At 44.1% G+C, this 16,072-nt stretch overlaps 1 protein-coding gene across 2 annotated transcripts in view; it reads right to left on the reverse strand.

Annotated features, from left to right (window-relative positions):
* Nucleotides 1-16,072, reverse strand: part of BTBD11 (BTB domain containing 11) — a 279,952-nt gene that overhangs the window by 102,057 nt on the left and 161,823 nt on the right. For both annotated transcript variants that reach the window (XM_023509452.1, XM_003783273.2), the window contains exon 2: nucleotides 2,460-2,609. In XM_023509452.1, coding sequence (XP_023365220.1) covers nucleotides 2,460-2,609 — 150 coding nt within the window. The remainder of the gene's footprint in view (nucleotides 1-2,459; nucleotides 2,610-16,072) is intronic.

The following is a 16,072-nucleotide window of genomic DNA, read 5'->3' on the forward strand; positions in this document are numbered from 1 at the left end:
AGGCCACATGCGGCCTGCCAAGGACATTTATCTGGCCTGCCAGGTGTTTTTGCTGCTGTTGACTGTCCTGTTTAGCAGCTGATTCATCCTGGGGCCTGCAGTCCAGCTCTCCAACAGTCTGAGGGACAGTGAAGTGGCCTCCTGTTTAAAAAGTTTGAGGACCCCTGTTCCAAAGTATAAGCCTCATTATTATTATTATCTTAGTTAACAAATGGCACAGTAAAAACACAGCATTATAATCTTAGGGGACCACCATCATCATTAACCACATCATGGGGTGCATGGCTGGACTTGTGGAGGGACTTTGTCACCTTTGTGAGTGCTCACACCTCCACCCCAGACCCTGATCTTACAGAAGGGGGGCTCTCAGGTCTGCATGGAAACATCTGCCGGGCTTCCCCAGAGGGAGTGTAGTTTAGTGGTGAGATGTGAAAGTTTTGCATGGAGAAGCTTGGATCCAATCTTGAGCTTTTCGACTCACAGGTGTGGCTGATCCGGGACAAGCTGAACTCCTCTTCCAGTCCCTCATCATAAAATAGGGATAATTATACCACATTACAAGTTATTCTTGTAAGGATTTGTCATAGTTTTCTAGTTCATTACACATCTGCTGCTTCTATTATTATTATCCGCTATTAAGAAGGGTTCTGCTCTTGGCCCTGGCCAGCCATATCCCTGATTCAAGGAGACCATGGATGGCTGAGAACAAACTCTACACCTTTGCTGCAAGAAGTGGTCCCCACCATCCACAGAGGCAGAGCAACCTTTGAATATGAAGAACAGCTCTCTGTGTACACAAAGTAAGACTATTGATTTAGCACAGAGCAAGCCAGTTTAAATTACAGTCAGATCAGAAAAGAAGCAATTTTATTACCTGCAGCGGCTGACATGACTTATCAAAGTGCTTCTCTGCTAGGGCCTGACTTAATAAACATACAAAACCCACCTGCAATTAGCAACACCCATTCGTGAGCCAACAATTCATATGCAAAAGTCAACATTCAAGGAGGACAGCACTTAATTTACAGAGCAAATTGTCCTTAAAAAACAACTTATGTAGCGAACTGCTTCTGAAGGTGAAGTGCAGATCTATTGACTAAATCCTTTGATGAAAGAGACTGTCTGGGGGGCCTTAGTCCAGGAGGTAGGAGCCAGCAGGGTCCTCTGAGATATTCCAGAACAAAACTTTGAGGGGTCTTCTGGTGTGGGGGCCCCTTCCTGGATTATGCCCATGAAGTTATGTCCTAACTCTGTAGCCAGATTCTACATTTCCAGGGTCATGAGTATATCCTGGAATATAGCGGAGTCCCAAATGTGTGGCATTTCCACTTAGAGCGACATCTCCCCAAGGCTGCTGCTTGGACACTCTGCATCCGAGTGCCTTGGGAGCGTATTAAAATGCAGTTGTTTCCTTATCACATTCCATTTGTTGAGCTATCTCAAAATATTCACACACATCACTACCTCAAAATCATGGTGGCAGAACATTGACCTGCTCCATGATTTTGTCATATCATGTACCAATAACAAGGCATAGGATTAATTATAGAACGATCCAGATTACAAATATTTTGATAACTGACTTTTAATATAATTGGTTTCCTTTGTCATCTTTTGCATGTGATACATTTAGAAATACTATTCTAGGCCAGAAGCCTGTAATCCCAGCACTCTGGGAGGCTGGGGTGGGAGGATCGCTTGAGGCCAGGAGTTCGAGACCAGCCTGAGCAAGGGCAAGACCCCATCTCTACACAAATGAGACAAATTAGCCAGGCACAGTAGGGCGCCTGAGGTCCCCAGCTACTCAGGAGGCTGAGGCAGGACGATGGCTTGAGTTCAAGAGTTTGAGGTTGTTGTTAGCTGTGATGACTAGGTGACAGACTCTGTCTCAAAAAAAAATTACTCTGACACAGGGACCATGGCCAAAGGAGTCACAGAACCCAAAAGTTTAAGAAAAATTAGATGACAAACTGGTAGCTGGGAGACCCTGTGACTGAAGGCATCTTGTGACTTCCTGGGTTTAAAGGAAATGAGGTGCAATTTCCAAATTCAGGTGCCACCAAAGTAGCTCTCTAGTGACCCTGGGGCTCACCATGGCTTGAATCAGCTGCCGGTTCCCTCCATCACCACAGTTACTGTCTGGGTTAGGTACTGTTGTTTTCTCTATTTTATAGAAAAGGAAACTGAGGGTCAGAAAAGATTAGGAACTTGACCTACGTTAGCGGCAGAGCCAGGAAATTTACCAGGCCAGCCTGGTTCCCCAGCTCCCACCTTCCTCACGGCTAACAGCACTGTCTAGTTGTACACAGCAGGTGCTCAATAAAAGGTGTCACCTGGCTGGTTACAAAGTACTGGGGTCCTTTGCAGCCTTGTGGCATGATGGATGGCCTGTCACTTTAGGCACAGGGAGGATGGAGATGTCTTGAGGCATGAGGGCTGACGAACCAATGTCCACTTACTCAGTTCCGCGATGCTGCCCACGCGGGTGGCCAGCAAGGACTGCTCGATGGTCCTCAACTCCGACTGGCTGAACATGGGCAGCTCTCCCGGCTTGCTTGACCGCTGCGGGTCTCTGTGGAGGTTCAGGCTGTCTGGCAGGCACAGCACCCCTGCAGTCAGAAGGGAGAGAGAGAAAGAAAGGAAAACAGATTGTTACTTTTTCTTCAAGCAAAGGAGGGGCGCAAAACCTTACACAACCTCAAAATGTTCCAGAGTTGGCGCTGCAAAGCCACAGAGGGACCAACACTCTGGGCTCCTGTTAGAAACAAATGTCCAGCTATCTGAAAAGGTCCCTTCAAAGTCCTGACTTTCAATTTCAACAAGCATGCGGACATTTGTCTGGAGGTGCACATTTCCAAAGGACACAGAGCAGCCCTCTGCTCAGGCCTGCCTGGGTTTCTATATACTCAGAGATGCTTCTTGTGGACCTGGCAGTCACTGCCCTTGTTCTCCCTCCCAGAGGTAGCTGCGGTCCCTAAGTCCCTAGAGGAATAGTCTTTGCTGGTGGTTGCTTCTGAGGACTTGCTTTATTTGCACAACAGACTTAACTCTGGGTGGCTGGGCTCTTATCTGTTAGACAAGCTCTGGCTTTCTCTGTAGAGCTGTATGTCAGGAGGCAGAAGCGTCCCCATGGACTTCTTGTACGGTGTAACTTGTATGGTGAATACCCATGGGAAATCCCTAGAATCCAATTATCTTTTCCCTTCCCTTCCATGAACATTCAGCACGAATCTGCACACTTACTTAGCTTATGTGGAAACAGTCACTCTTCCCTTCCCCACCCCAGCCCACAGAGGCAGACCTGCTTGACTTTAGGCTTGGCTTTCTGACTTACTTTGCTCAAAAGTACATTAACAGACGCATTGGAATAGATGGCCTGAAAAGTGCTTGTAAAACTGAAAATGCTTTCTTGTGCCTCTGCCTTTTTCATGAGAAAAACACACCCTGGTTAGCCTGCCTGTCTAAGGAGGCTGAGAAGATCCAGAACTGACCCATGGCTTAGAGCTGCCCCGGCTGAATCATAAAAACAAAAGCCTGTTCAATATATCACGGAGATAGTGGAGGTGTCTGTTACACACCACTATTGTGGTGAAAGCTAACAGATACACCTGCCAAGCACCAATCACTGAGGATACAACGAACAAGAGATGCAGTGATGGATAGAATACACATGCTCCCTGTGCTCAGAGAGCTCCCAGTCTAAGTGAAGATAACAGACTGTTACACAGCCACAAAATCATTTACTAAACGCTCTGTGATAGGAAAAGATTAAGAATGAAGGGATGTTTCAGGGGTCTGAAAAATAAGGAGTTGTCCATAACTAGGAAGTACTTGGGGAGTGCCTACTGTGTTTCCAACCCTGCTGCGCGTTCTGGAGACGCAAAAGAAGCAGAAAACATATCACAGTCATTTATAAGTTCATGGACAAGATCAGACTGGCACTGAGAAAATAATGTGGGAACAATAGACGGTGCTAAATGACTTAAACCTGCAATCCTCCATCTCAGGTCCATGGATTGAGTATGTGGCCTGTTAGGAACTGGGTCACACAGCCGGAGGTGAGCGGTATAAGAGAAGCTTTATCTGTATTGACAGCCACTCCCCATTGCTAGCGTCACCGCCTAGCCCAGCCTCCTGTCACATCATCTGTGGCATTAGATTCTCATAGGGGTGTGAACCCTACTGTCTAGGTTGCATCCTCATGAGAGTCCAATGCCTGATGATCTGAGGTGGAGCAAGGCGGTGATGTAGCACTGGGGAGCGGCTGTAAACACAGATCATCAATAGCAGAGGTTTGATTGCATGGAGGCCATAATACATTAATTACTTGCAGACTCATATTGCAACCATAGCCCCAGGCCTCCAGTCTGTGGAAAAACCTTCTTCCATGGCTCGGCGCCTGTGGCTCAAGTGACTAAGGCGCCAGCCACGTACACCCAAGGTGGTGGGTTCGAATCCAGCCCAGGCCCGCCAAACAACAATGATGGCTGCAACCAAAAAATAGCCAGGCGTTGTGGTGGATGCCTGTGGTCCCAGCTACTTGGGAGGTGGAGGCAGGAGACTCGCTTGAGCCCAGGAGTTGGACGTTGCTGTGAGCTGAGATGCCATGGCACTCTACCCAGGGGGACAGCTTGAGGCTCCTGTCTCAAAAAAAAAAACCTTCTTCCATGAAACCAGTCCCTGGTGCCAAAAGGGTTGGGGACTGCTGCTTTAAACTGATCGGCAAGGTAAGGGGAGCCAGAATGCCAAGTCCAGTAGTTCCAACCCTCACCCGCCTGAGCCACACAATCTCAGCAGACAGAGGGGCCTCCCCTGAAGAGGGACGTCTCTGTGAGGTGGGCCTGTCACACTCTCCCCTTCTGGCCCCTGCTGCCTGAGTAGCAGCTCCCGCCACACAGAGCCACTCACTTGCCCCTAAATGTTTCGCCTTCACACCTAACGTCAGCTGAGATGATAGAGAAGGCAACTCTAGAAGATGTTTTCTATTTTTGTGTGTAGATAATAAATAATGGATGAATGATCCAAATGACCATTAGATTTTAATGTTCCCATCATCAGAAAATCGGTAAAGAAAATGTTTTTCTAAAATTGTTCTCCAATAATTTTTTTCTTTGCCAAGCATGTATGACTGTCAGAATAAGGATATTTATGTCACAGCCCAATACACACACACACACTCTCTCTCTCTCTCTTCATAGTTTCCATAAAGAAATAATTTGTGGAAAATAACACTGACCCTTCCTCTGTATGACACACTATTCTCTTTTTTCTTTTCATTTCTCTTCTCTTCTGTCTTATTCATAACAAAAATGCGGGCTGTAGCACCAAAAGCTTTTTCATGACCCACTCCTGAGTGGGGATGGGCAGTTTGAAACACTACGGCCTGGGCTGGTATAACTCCGCACTGACTGGACACTATGGATCCACCATTTACGGGCTGCTAACTAGTGCTACCCTTGAGGAACTCTCAGCTTTCTGGGAAGACAAGACCTTCCCAGAAATGTCCAGCATCCCAGGCCAGCCTCCTGCCTCTACCTTACCTGCCACTCACTCTCCCGCTCAGCCCAGGCAGGGAGACACTGAGTCATCCTTGCTTCCTCCTGTCCGCTCACCTGCAGAGACATTAAGTCAGAGGCTAAGTCAAGTAGCTGTTGCCATGGCAATGAATCTTGGGCCAGTTCCTTATCTTATGCCCCTGAGGTCTCTGACACTACCCCCTTGGAGAGCTCATTGCAAAAAGAACTAGATGATCATGGCCCTATGACAGGAGATGCAAGTTTCAGGGTAATAAAGCCCTCTGCTTAGGGGGAAGGGGATGGTGGTGGAGCGGCTTCACAGCCAAGGAGACTTGAGAGGTGGGCCCTGAATGTTGGGAAGAAGGTTGTTTCATTAATAGTACAAATGATTCATGTGTTCTCGTGGGGTTGCTTTTCTGGTGTTTGTATTATTTGCAGCAAGTTTACCCAGACCTGTATCTTTTTTGAGACAAAGTCTCACTCTGTTGCCCTGGGTGGAAGTGCCATGGTGTCATCACAGCTCACAGCAACCTCAAACTTTTGGGCTCAGGAGATCCTCCTGCCTCAGCCTCCCAAGAGCTGGGACTACAGGTGTCCACCACAATGCCTGGCTAGTTTTCAGAGATGGTTTTAGAGAGTTTTTGGTTTTTACTCTTGCTCAGGTTGGTCTCCAACTCCTGAGCTCAAGCAATTCCCCCACTTCGGCTTCCCAGAGTGCTAGGATCATAGGTGTGAGCCACCTGCCCAGCCTGTGTTTTTACAATGTTGCTTTGCACATTGGTTGAGGCACAAGCAAACAGGACTTGAAGTGTGGAACCCAGAGCTTCAGTCCCGGCTCTGCCACTTCCCACTGTGTTTTTTTTTTTTTTCTGGGAGAACTTGTATGGTTATTAAGTATTTATGTGCTAGTAATTGATGTGGATTAACACATATAATCTTAACTCCAAGTCTTTCAGGGCAGTATTATTATTATTGGGGATTCATTGAGGGTACATAGAACCAGATTACACTGATTGCTTTTGTTAGATAAGGACACTCTTATAATTGTGTTCTGCTCCCAAAAGTTATACCACTGTCCTTGTCCCCCACCCTCTCCTTCCCTTTCTCAGCTCTCCCCATCCCCTACCTCCCACCTTGTACTAGGACATTAATTGTCCTCATATCAGAATTGAGTACATAGGATTCTTGTTTCTCCATTATTGTGATGCTGTACTAAGAATAATGTGTTCCACATCCTTGCAGGTTAATACAAAAGATGTAAAGTCTCCATCTTTTTTAATGGCTGAATAGCGTTCCATGGTGTACATATACCACAGCTTGTTAATTCACTCCTGGGTTGGTGAGCATTTAGGCTGCTTCCACATTTTGGTGATTGTAAATTGAGCTGCAATAAACAGTCTAGTGCAAGCGTCCCTGTGGTAGAAGGATTTTTTTTTTCTTCTGGGTAGATGCCCAGTAATGGGACTGCAGGATCAAATAGGAAGTCTAGCTTGAGTTCTTTGAAGATTCTCCATACTGCCTTCCAAAAAGGTTGTATTACTTTGCAGTCCCACCAGCAGTGTAAAAGTGTTCCCTTCTCTCCACATCTGTGCCAGCATCTGCAGTTTTGAGACTTTGTGATGTGGGCCCTTCTCACTGGGGTTGGGTGATATCTCAGGGTGGTTTTGATTTGCCTTTCTCTAATAATTAGGGATGATGAGCATTTTTTCATGTGTTTGTTAGCCATTCCTCTGTCTTCTTTAGAGAAGGTTCTATTCATCTCTCTTGCCCAGTGATAGAAGGGATTATTGGCTCTTTTTATGTTTTAATTTGAGTTCTCTGTAGATCCTATTTATCAAGCTTATGTCTGATTCAAAATAGGCAAATATCCTTTCCCAATGTGTAGGTTGTCTAGTTGCTTTGGTTGTCTCCTTAGCTGTACAGAAGCTCTTCAGTTCCATTAAGTCCCATTTGTTTATTTTTGTTGTTGTTGTTGTGATTGCCATGGAAGTCTTCCTCATAAAGTCCTTCCCCAGGCTAATAGCTTCCAGTGTTTTCCCCACACTTTCTTTGAGGATTTTAATTGTTTCGTGCCTTAGATTTAGTCTTTTATCCATCTTGAATCAATTTTTCTGAGTGGAGAAAGGTGCGGGTTCAGTTTCAGTCTTTTACATGTGGTTATCCAGTTCTCCCAGCACCATTTATTGAATAGGGATTCTTTCCCCCAGTGTATGTTCTTGTTTGGTTTATCAAAGATTAGGTGGCTGTAAGACGTCGGTTTCATCTCCTGGTTTTCTATTCAGTTCCAAATGTCTCTATTTTTGTGCCAATACCATGCTGTTTTGATCACTCCGGCCTTGTAGTACAGCCTGAAGTCTGGTAGGCTGATGCCCCCGGCTTTGTTTTTATTACTAAGAATTGCCTTGGCTATACAGGTTTTTTCTGGTTCCATACAAAATGAAGAATTATTTTTTTCCATGTCTTGAAAGTATGATGTTGGTATTTTAATAGGGATAGCATTGAATCACTTGGGCAGTTCATAGTACCTCTCTGGACTTCAGTTTCCTCTTCAATGAAATGGGGTTAATAGTAAGAGCCTTGTTTTACTCAAGGGACTTCTGGTGATAGGAATGGGGAGTTAATGAGATAATGCCTGTTGAAATATTTCGCATGTGCTAAGCAAACAGTAGGCTCTCAGCATGTTAACCAAGATAAGAATCAGTTAATGTGTATTAAGCCAACTTCTGACTACTTTATGCTTTATCACAAGAATCAATCATTTCCCTTGGAATTATTTCTCCTCCTTTCAGCATTTAAAACTTAAACATGGACATTTGATTATTCAAAGAGGCTTCGAGAACCAGATGACAGAGATTTGGGAAACCTATAATCAATTGATTAGGCAAAGATTACATACCATGGTTTTCTTTTCTTTGTATGAGGACTTTCTATGGGGTATACACTTAAACTGGAGTTATTTATTTATTTTTCACATAAAGACCAACTTGGTCAAGAAGAAAGCCTTGCATAATATTTCAGTGTCAGGTCTGAGTTTTGGGGAACTCATCAATTCCCATTATTGGAGCCAAGGACAGCCACCGTCTGGTGATTAAGACCCAAGTTTAAAGACAGAAAGAATTGAAGTTCAAATGTGACTGACTAGACCTAAAGGAAATAATTGCCCAGGAGAGCAGGTGATTGTCAGGCAGCATCCATGGTGGGCCTGAAGGGGGGTGGTCTCCCTAAAATTCTATTACTCGCCTACATGGTGTGCATTTGTCTTAGGTAGAACTCATTCAAATTCTCAAAATGGCTTATGAGTCTTGAAAAATGACAAATCAATGCTTTTGAATGCCCACCTTTCCACCTGACGAGGTGGCTCAGCTCTGGGACTGGCCCAGTGGTGAGGTGGGACAGAGTGACAGGGGCCCCACCAGAGCTGAGGGGACCCACCTGCTGCTGCCCTCTGTGTAAACTGAACAGAGAACTACCCATTCTCTGGTCAGCTCCTGCATCTGCATGGAGCTGTCAAACTATCTACTTCATAGGTTATTGTGGTGATTAAGCAGGATAATATATTTAGAGCCTCTGGCCTGTAGTAAGAGTCTGATAAATACCCTGTTTCCACAAGTGTGCAGTTCTGTTTATTTAATGTCTATATTCAGACAGCCTAGAGGATCATCTCTCCAAATCATGTGTGACTGGAGACAGGCCACCTTTCAGTTAGGAGGTCATTCTGAACATAAAGGATAAGAGCCACTGCTCTAGCAGGAACCCTGGGCCTACCACATCAGGCCTTCCATCTCTGGTGGGGGCCGATGGGGTACATTTCTGCCCACTACATGCCCACCTTCCTATCTGCACAGGACGGGCCCTTGGCAAATAAAATGCGCCAATGTCCTTTTATTTTCCCCTTTGGCTTTTCTTTGTGTCCACATTCTATTATTGGACCTGGGAGACAGGGATGCTATTTATCCACAAAGAGAAGTCATCAGTAGTCATCCATTTAACCCTCAAGGATGATGGTGATGATGGTGATGCGGGAGGATGAAAAGCAGGAGACCAGCCAACTTTTACTGAGTACCAAATATGGGCCACGGTGCCAAGCACTTTACATATTTCAATTCAGATTTATTTTAATACTCAGAGTCACACTACAGCGTAGGGAATCCAACAGTTATTGGGAGACAATATAAGTGAACAGCTAAGAGTGAAGGCCCGGGGTTCAAACTGCCTGGGGTTGAACCTTGAAGGCATTACTTACTGCTGTGTGGCCTTAGACAGGGAACACAACCATGCCTAAGTTCCCCCAACTGTAAAATGATAATATTAATGGTATCTGCCTCATAGAGTTGTATTAGGAATAAATGAGTTAATATGGGTAAAACAGTTGAAAAAGTCCCTGGGATAGAGGAAATGCTATAAAATAGCTTTAGTTATTGTCTCCACGTTATAGGGAAAGCAATAGAAACTTGCAGATGTTCAATAACTTGTCTAAAGTCACACAGATCCTACAAATGGAGCTGGGAATTGAATGCTTAGCCTTCTGACTTCAGAGTACCATTTCTTATCCACTCAGCCTATTGCTTCCTGGTCACTCAACCCCTACTCTCTGCCAGAAACTACTAGGGAGGAATGTGGTTGTTCAGAGACAGCTGGATCCCTGCCGTCATGGTACTAACAGGGTAGCCACATGTGACAAGTTTTCCCTGGCACCATCACCATGTTGGATGTTGAAATACTCTTCAAACTTCAAATGAGAAAATATTCACAATTTGCCCCCATGGGATAAGGGACAAAGTCTATAGCTACCTAGTCTAGATGTATGTCCTGTTTTGCATTTGCTACTAGGAAGCTCAAAGTCAAATTTGCAGCCTGTATATAAGTAAGGAGATACATTTTTTAATATTTTGCCTTTGTCATCTATGGTATACTGTTGTATGTGTTTTTATAAACAGCCTTAAAATCACTTGGAAATGAACAAATCAAGCATAAAAAGTGACGTTACTCATTAGCTCTGATTCTTTTGCTTCCTAGAAGATTTAGATAGGTGAACAGAACTATGTAGATTTATCAAGTAGGCAGTTAATTCTTTTTACCTGGGGTTACTGAGTGAAAATCTCTGTGCTTCACTCAGAGCAGAGCAATTACCAAGATTCAGAGCCCTCCAAGTCCTCTTGAACTTAACTGACATTCTTAAAACTCAGCCTGACCAGGATATAAAAGCAGCTTTGGTGAGACCCCTAAACTGTGCGAGAGCCCTAGCCAAAGTCAGCAGAGCTGCCAATCCAACTTTCTATTGACCACAGACTCATGAGCAGAACTAGAAGAATATACTGGACTCCCCACTAAAACCTGAGGGCCAGAAGTCATAGCCACTTGCTTCAGAATTAAACGGTATTATCCTTTCCAGCTTTTGAGTCCTTATCCATTGGGGTTGATTCACTGCAAAAATGGCCTCATTTTCTATCCCTACCTATATGTATTCTATAAGACTCCAACATTCCTTTCTTACTCAGGGGTCTATTTCCCCATTCTGGAAATCTTGGCTGACTTACAATTTTCTTTGGTCACCAGATAAGAGGGTTAGAGCGCCAGTGCCAAGTCTTGAATCCTGGGTTTCAAGAGGTCTTGCATGCTTCTTTCTTAGCCCTGCCATCACCAAGAGAAGCCCAGCTAGCCTACCGGAGGATAAGAAGTATGGAGGCCCTCCTAGACCACCCAACAACCAGCCAGCCCCTAAAACTTCACAAGAGCCTGGCCAAGATCAGCAGAGCTGCCAACTCAAACTGTAACTGACCACAGTCTCATGAACAAATCTGGCCAAAATCAAAGAACCACCCAGCTAACCCACAGCCTAGTGAGCAATAGAAGGTTGCTGACGTTTGAAGCCACTGAATTTGAAGGCAGTTTGTTACACAGCACATGCACCATAGCTACCCAGTAGGTCTCTGAAACCAACACTTGGTTAACTTAATGTTGTAGGGTGCCTTCACTTTTCACTGTGTTGCTTTACAGAATCTAGTAGCTCTGGGGAATTCCTTGCTGATCACTGTCCAGTTTCTATGAGGTCTGGCCTAGGAATAACCCATCCAGCATCCTGGCAGAGATGGTAAAGCTGATAAGATGGCTCTCCAGGCAGTTTCTTGGGTACACCAAGCACATTTCCATCTCAAGGCCTTTGCGCTTGCTCTTCTGTCTTTCTGGATTCTCTTCCCCTGGGTATATGCACAGCCTACTCGCTCAGTCAGGGAGGGCTCTCTCTGCTCAATGTCACCTCTTCAGAGACCTTTCTACTAAACATAGCAGCCTGCCTCACTCTCCTGTTCCCTTTCATTTCCTCTTTATAACATTCCCCACTGCCCACTCCTGTATTGGGTATTATTTGTTTATGTGTAGTACTGTCTGTCTCCAGCACTAGAAGGTAAGCAACAAAGGGTTTACTTTACCTGTGTGGGTGGGGGTTGCAATGCAGCAGTGAGAAGGAACTAGAATCAGGAGGTGACCGTGTGAGGCTGTGAGGGGCTGCCTATGTGAGCCTTGGTGCCCTGGACACAGATTGGGCTCTGCCTGGTCTGTCTCCCACTACGAGAGAAGAACAGATTCCACTAAGTCCTGCCTGCCAGTTAGACTTGGTCTTCTGTTGAGTTACCCCCAGAATGTAAAGGGGAAGATCCTGGCACAAATCTCAGCTTTAACAAAGTCAAAGGAAGGAGGAGGGTATAGCAGACTAGCCCTGGAACAGGCATCAGACGGACCTGGCTGCGTTCAGACTCCCACCTTGCAGCTTCCAGTTGTGTGGCCTGGCTTCTTGACTTGGCCTCTCTGAGCCTATTTCCCCCTCTGTAAAGGGTTTGATGCTATTTACCTCCTAGTGTGGCTGCGAGGCTGTAATGGAATAATACTTATAGACAAGCTGACACAGAGAAGGAGGTCAATAAATGCTTGTTAATAACCTAAGTGAAATTCTCTGAAGCTAAAGATTTAGGAATTCAATAACACAGAAGGCTTTCTTTAACTGTTAAATTTATTAAGAAACAAGATAGGAAGTTATCAGATTTAAAAAAATGTATGTACACTGGCTGGGAAGCCCCTTTTTATTTTAAGAGACTTAGGGCTGGCTTGTCAAACCCATTCATCTGGGAGAGGAAGCCCAACTCCAATTAGGACAAGAAGCTGCTTCCACAAGTCCCAGGCCCAGTGTTGAGCTCCCTGGGAAGTTTCCCTGAGGCTCCCAGGCTGACTTGAGGTCACCCACTGTGCCCGACAGTGGGTCCCCAAGCACTTCTGAGCTGCTGCTTCTGAAAGTGGGAGGTTGAGAGACGGACCAGGAGCCTGTGCCTCAGGAACCAATGTTCACGGCAAAATTAATGAATGATTCACGAGTCTCTTCATGGTCCCCCACCACCGCCCTGGAAGGTCAGCACCTTATTCCTCACCTGTACTTGAGGTTTGATGTCTGGACATATTCTCCAACCTTTTTCTAAAGATTCTCCATTTTTGTATTTTCTATATCCTATTTCTTTTGGTAGTTTGGCCACAGATGTCCTAAGAACTTTCCCTTTGAATGTGATTCATTCTAGGAAACAAGACTGCGGCTTATCTCCTTACCCTCCCTGCTTCTCTCCTGGGCCCTGTTTCTTGCCTTATCCTTGCAACTTCCCCACTGAGTCCTGAGAGGCTGAAAAGGAAAGAGAGACTCATCCTCCCAGTTTCCTCATCTCTGCAGCAAGGCGCTCCTCCCAGCGTTCCACCAGCCTCCCGGGTGTGGCTAAGCTGGACACCTGGCTGGATCCTCTATACTGCTGGGCACTGGCCCTGACAGCTTCCGTCCCAGACTGACCCTCTGCCTCCCTATCAATGTGTTGAGGTAATGTGGTGCATTCTAAGTTGGCCTCCTTAGGCCTTAGATCTCCTCTTTACCACCCCATTCCCACCTTGGGCATTCATTTAGAAAATATAAGCTACTTTTACAAGATTAATTACAAAGTAATAGTATAGCCTATTCCAGAAACTTCAATAGTAATAAGGGGATAAAAATGGTCAACTAAAAGCAACCTCCTTTCATCTCTCTGCACCTCGTCCGCCTCTCCAGAGGTAGCCCTTTGTTAAGTTTCTTGTGTAAGATTCTAGAACATTCTATCCATTCTCATGCATCTATTCATTCATTCACTCAAGAATTATTAAGTCCAAACAATGTACAGGTTCTAGAGAAGACAAAGGTGTGAGCAAATCAACAAAGAAGCCTATCGTCACGCAGCTTGCTACGGGTTTGGGGTATTTGTCCCCTGAACCTCACGTTGAAATTTGATCCTCAGTGTTGGAAGTGGGGGACTAATGGGAGGTGTCTGGATCACAGGGGTAGATTTCTGATGAATGACTTGGTGCCATCTTCAAGGTAGTAAGTTCTTTCTCTATTAGAGAGACCTGGTTGTTATAAAAGAACTTGGCGCCCCTTCCCACCTCTCTTTCTTGCCATGGGATTTCTCTGCACACAGCTGCTCTCATTCACTTTCCACCATGAGCTCCCTGAAGCCCTGGCCAGATGCAAATGCTGGTGCCATGCTTCTGTATAGCCTACAGCACCGTGAGCCAAAGGAACCTTTCTTTATACATTACCCAGCCTCAGGTATTCCTTTATAACAATATAAAAGTACCAAACACAGCCAAAATTCTACCTAGGGGCAGAGAGAAGACAAAAATCCATCCAATAATAACACAAATAAATGTACAAGCACAACCCTGTGAAGTATCATAAAGAAAAAGTACATGAGGGTACAAGTGAATCTTTCTAAAAGTAGAATATAAACATCTTAACACAATAACTAAGAAGATGACATAAAGGCTGTGTTAACCAGTTTGATGAAAATATTTAATATTGTATATGGAAACACCACACTGTACCCCATGATTGCATTAATGTACACAGCTATCATTTAATGAAAAAAAAAAAAAAAGAAAAAGTACATGTGTGTATATCATACCCCAACCCATGTCATAGCTAGAAAATGGTATCTAATTTATTTGATTTCTTGTAATTACAAGAAAGACAATTTTTTTTTAGTTATTAGCATCAATTTCCTGTTGTTTGTGAACTGCTTTTATGTATCATGTGCCTAGTTTTCTGTAGAAATATCAAATTCTTACTGATAGGTAAAAGTTCTCTCTATCTTAAAGAAATTAGCCTGTTGCCTGACAGGGGTTTTTCCAATTGTCATCTGCCTTATGAGTGCGTTTACAGTATTCTTCCAAGTAGAGATGTTTTCATTCAAAGCAGGTAAATGTGTCCATCTTTCTCTCTGTGGGTTCTGGGTTTGGGGTTACATTCAAAAAGCTCTTCTCCTCTTCAAGTTTATTAAAAATTAAGCATGTTGTCTTCTGGTAATTTCTATTTCATTTTTAATATTAAACGTTTGATCTATGTGGTGTGAGGTAGGGATCCAGTTTTTTTTTCCCCAAGTGATTAACCAATGAACCAATTTTTGCTGACTAACCCATCTTTTATTCACTGGTTTAAAATAATTACCCTTTTCCTTGTGTTTTAGCCCCAGATATAGTTGAGTCTACATCAGTCCTTCTGGATGTACTTTATACCACTGATGTAGTTTTTTTTCTGTGTCAGAACCAAACTGTTTAATTATTATAGCTTCATAAAGGTTTTAAAATTAGTCAAGGCTGGTCCTGCCTCATTACTTCTTGCTTTTGAAAGATATTTTGAGGTGACTTTTAGCTGTTTCTTCCCCAAATTAATTCTAATTCTGATTCCTTAAATATCTGAATATGATTCAATGGTGCAGGTAGTCACCTTGGAGAGAAAGGGAGGAAGGAAATTACAGGCAATGGGTGTGGTTATGAGGTACATATCTACTCAAGGAACATTCTGGGTTCATTATCTGAGCATATATCATGTTCCCTGAAACGAATTTCCCTTTATCTCTTCCTGCTACCAACTCTCTAATTCTACTGTGTCTCACTGAGACTTGCTTTATAGACACAAGTTGAATTAATGAATGAGTGCTGGGTAGAATTCTTGGTGTGAAAAATAAAGATTACTAAATATTAACGCAAGGCCTTAATGCCATATTAGCACCCTACTGAGGATTCCTCCCTGCTACAGAAATTAAAGGCAACCCAAAAATGGAGAGGTTTCACACCAGCTGTCAGAAGCATTTTATGCCAAGGACAAATATTCACAGATTTGTCTCATCCTGGGGATGTGTAGAAACCATTTCCAGGCAATAACAAGGATACCCTCCAAAGTAGAAGCTGGTATACCTGGCAGGCTTCCAACTAGAAATCTCTTTCCAGTGGAACTTCGGCAGAGTAACAACATAAGGATCATTTATATTCATAACAAAAGCTCCCAAGGCCTGTAAGATCCTGAGTCACCCAAGAAAGGAAAGATTAAATCACGTTCAACCAAGCCTTAGAGTTAAGTACATTTAATTGTATTCTAAATCTTCAAAGACTGATTATCTTTAATTAAATAGCCTGATAACTACAGACTTATTACTTACTTGATATGATATAGTGGGGAACTATTCACTAGAATGTTTAATAAGTTGAAATACCCTGTG

Source organism: Otolemur garnettii, unplaced genomic scaffold, assembly GCF_000181295.1.
Source record: "Otolemur garnettii isolate 467f Iridium unplaced genomic scaffold, OtoGar3 scaffold00007, whole genome shotgun sequence".
NCBI classification, from domain to species: Eukaryota; Metazoa; Chordata; class Mammalia; order Primates; family Galagidae; genus Otolemur; species Otolemur garnettii.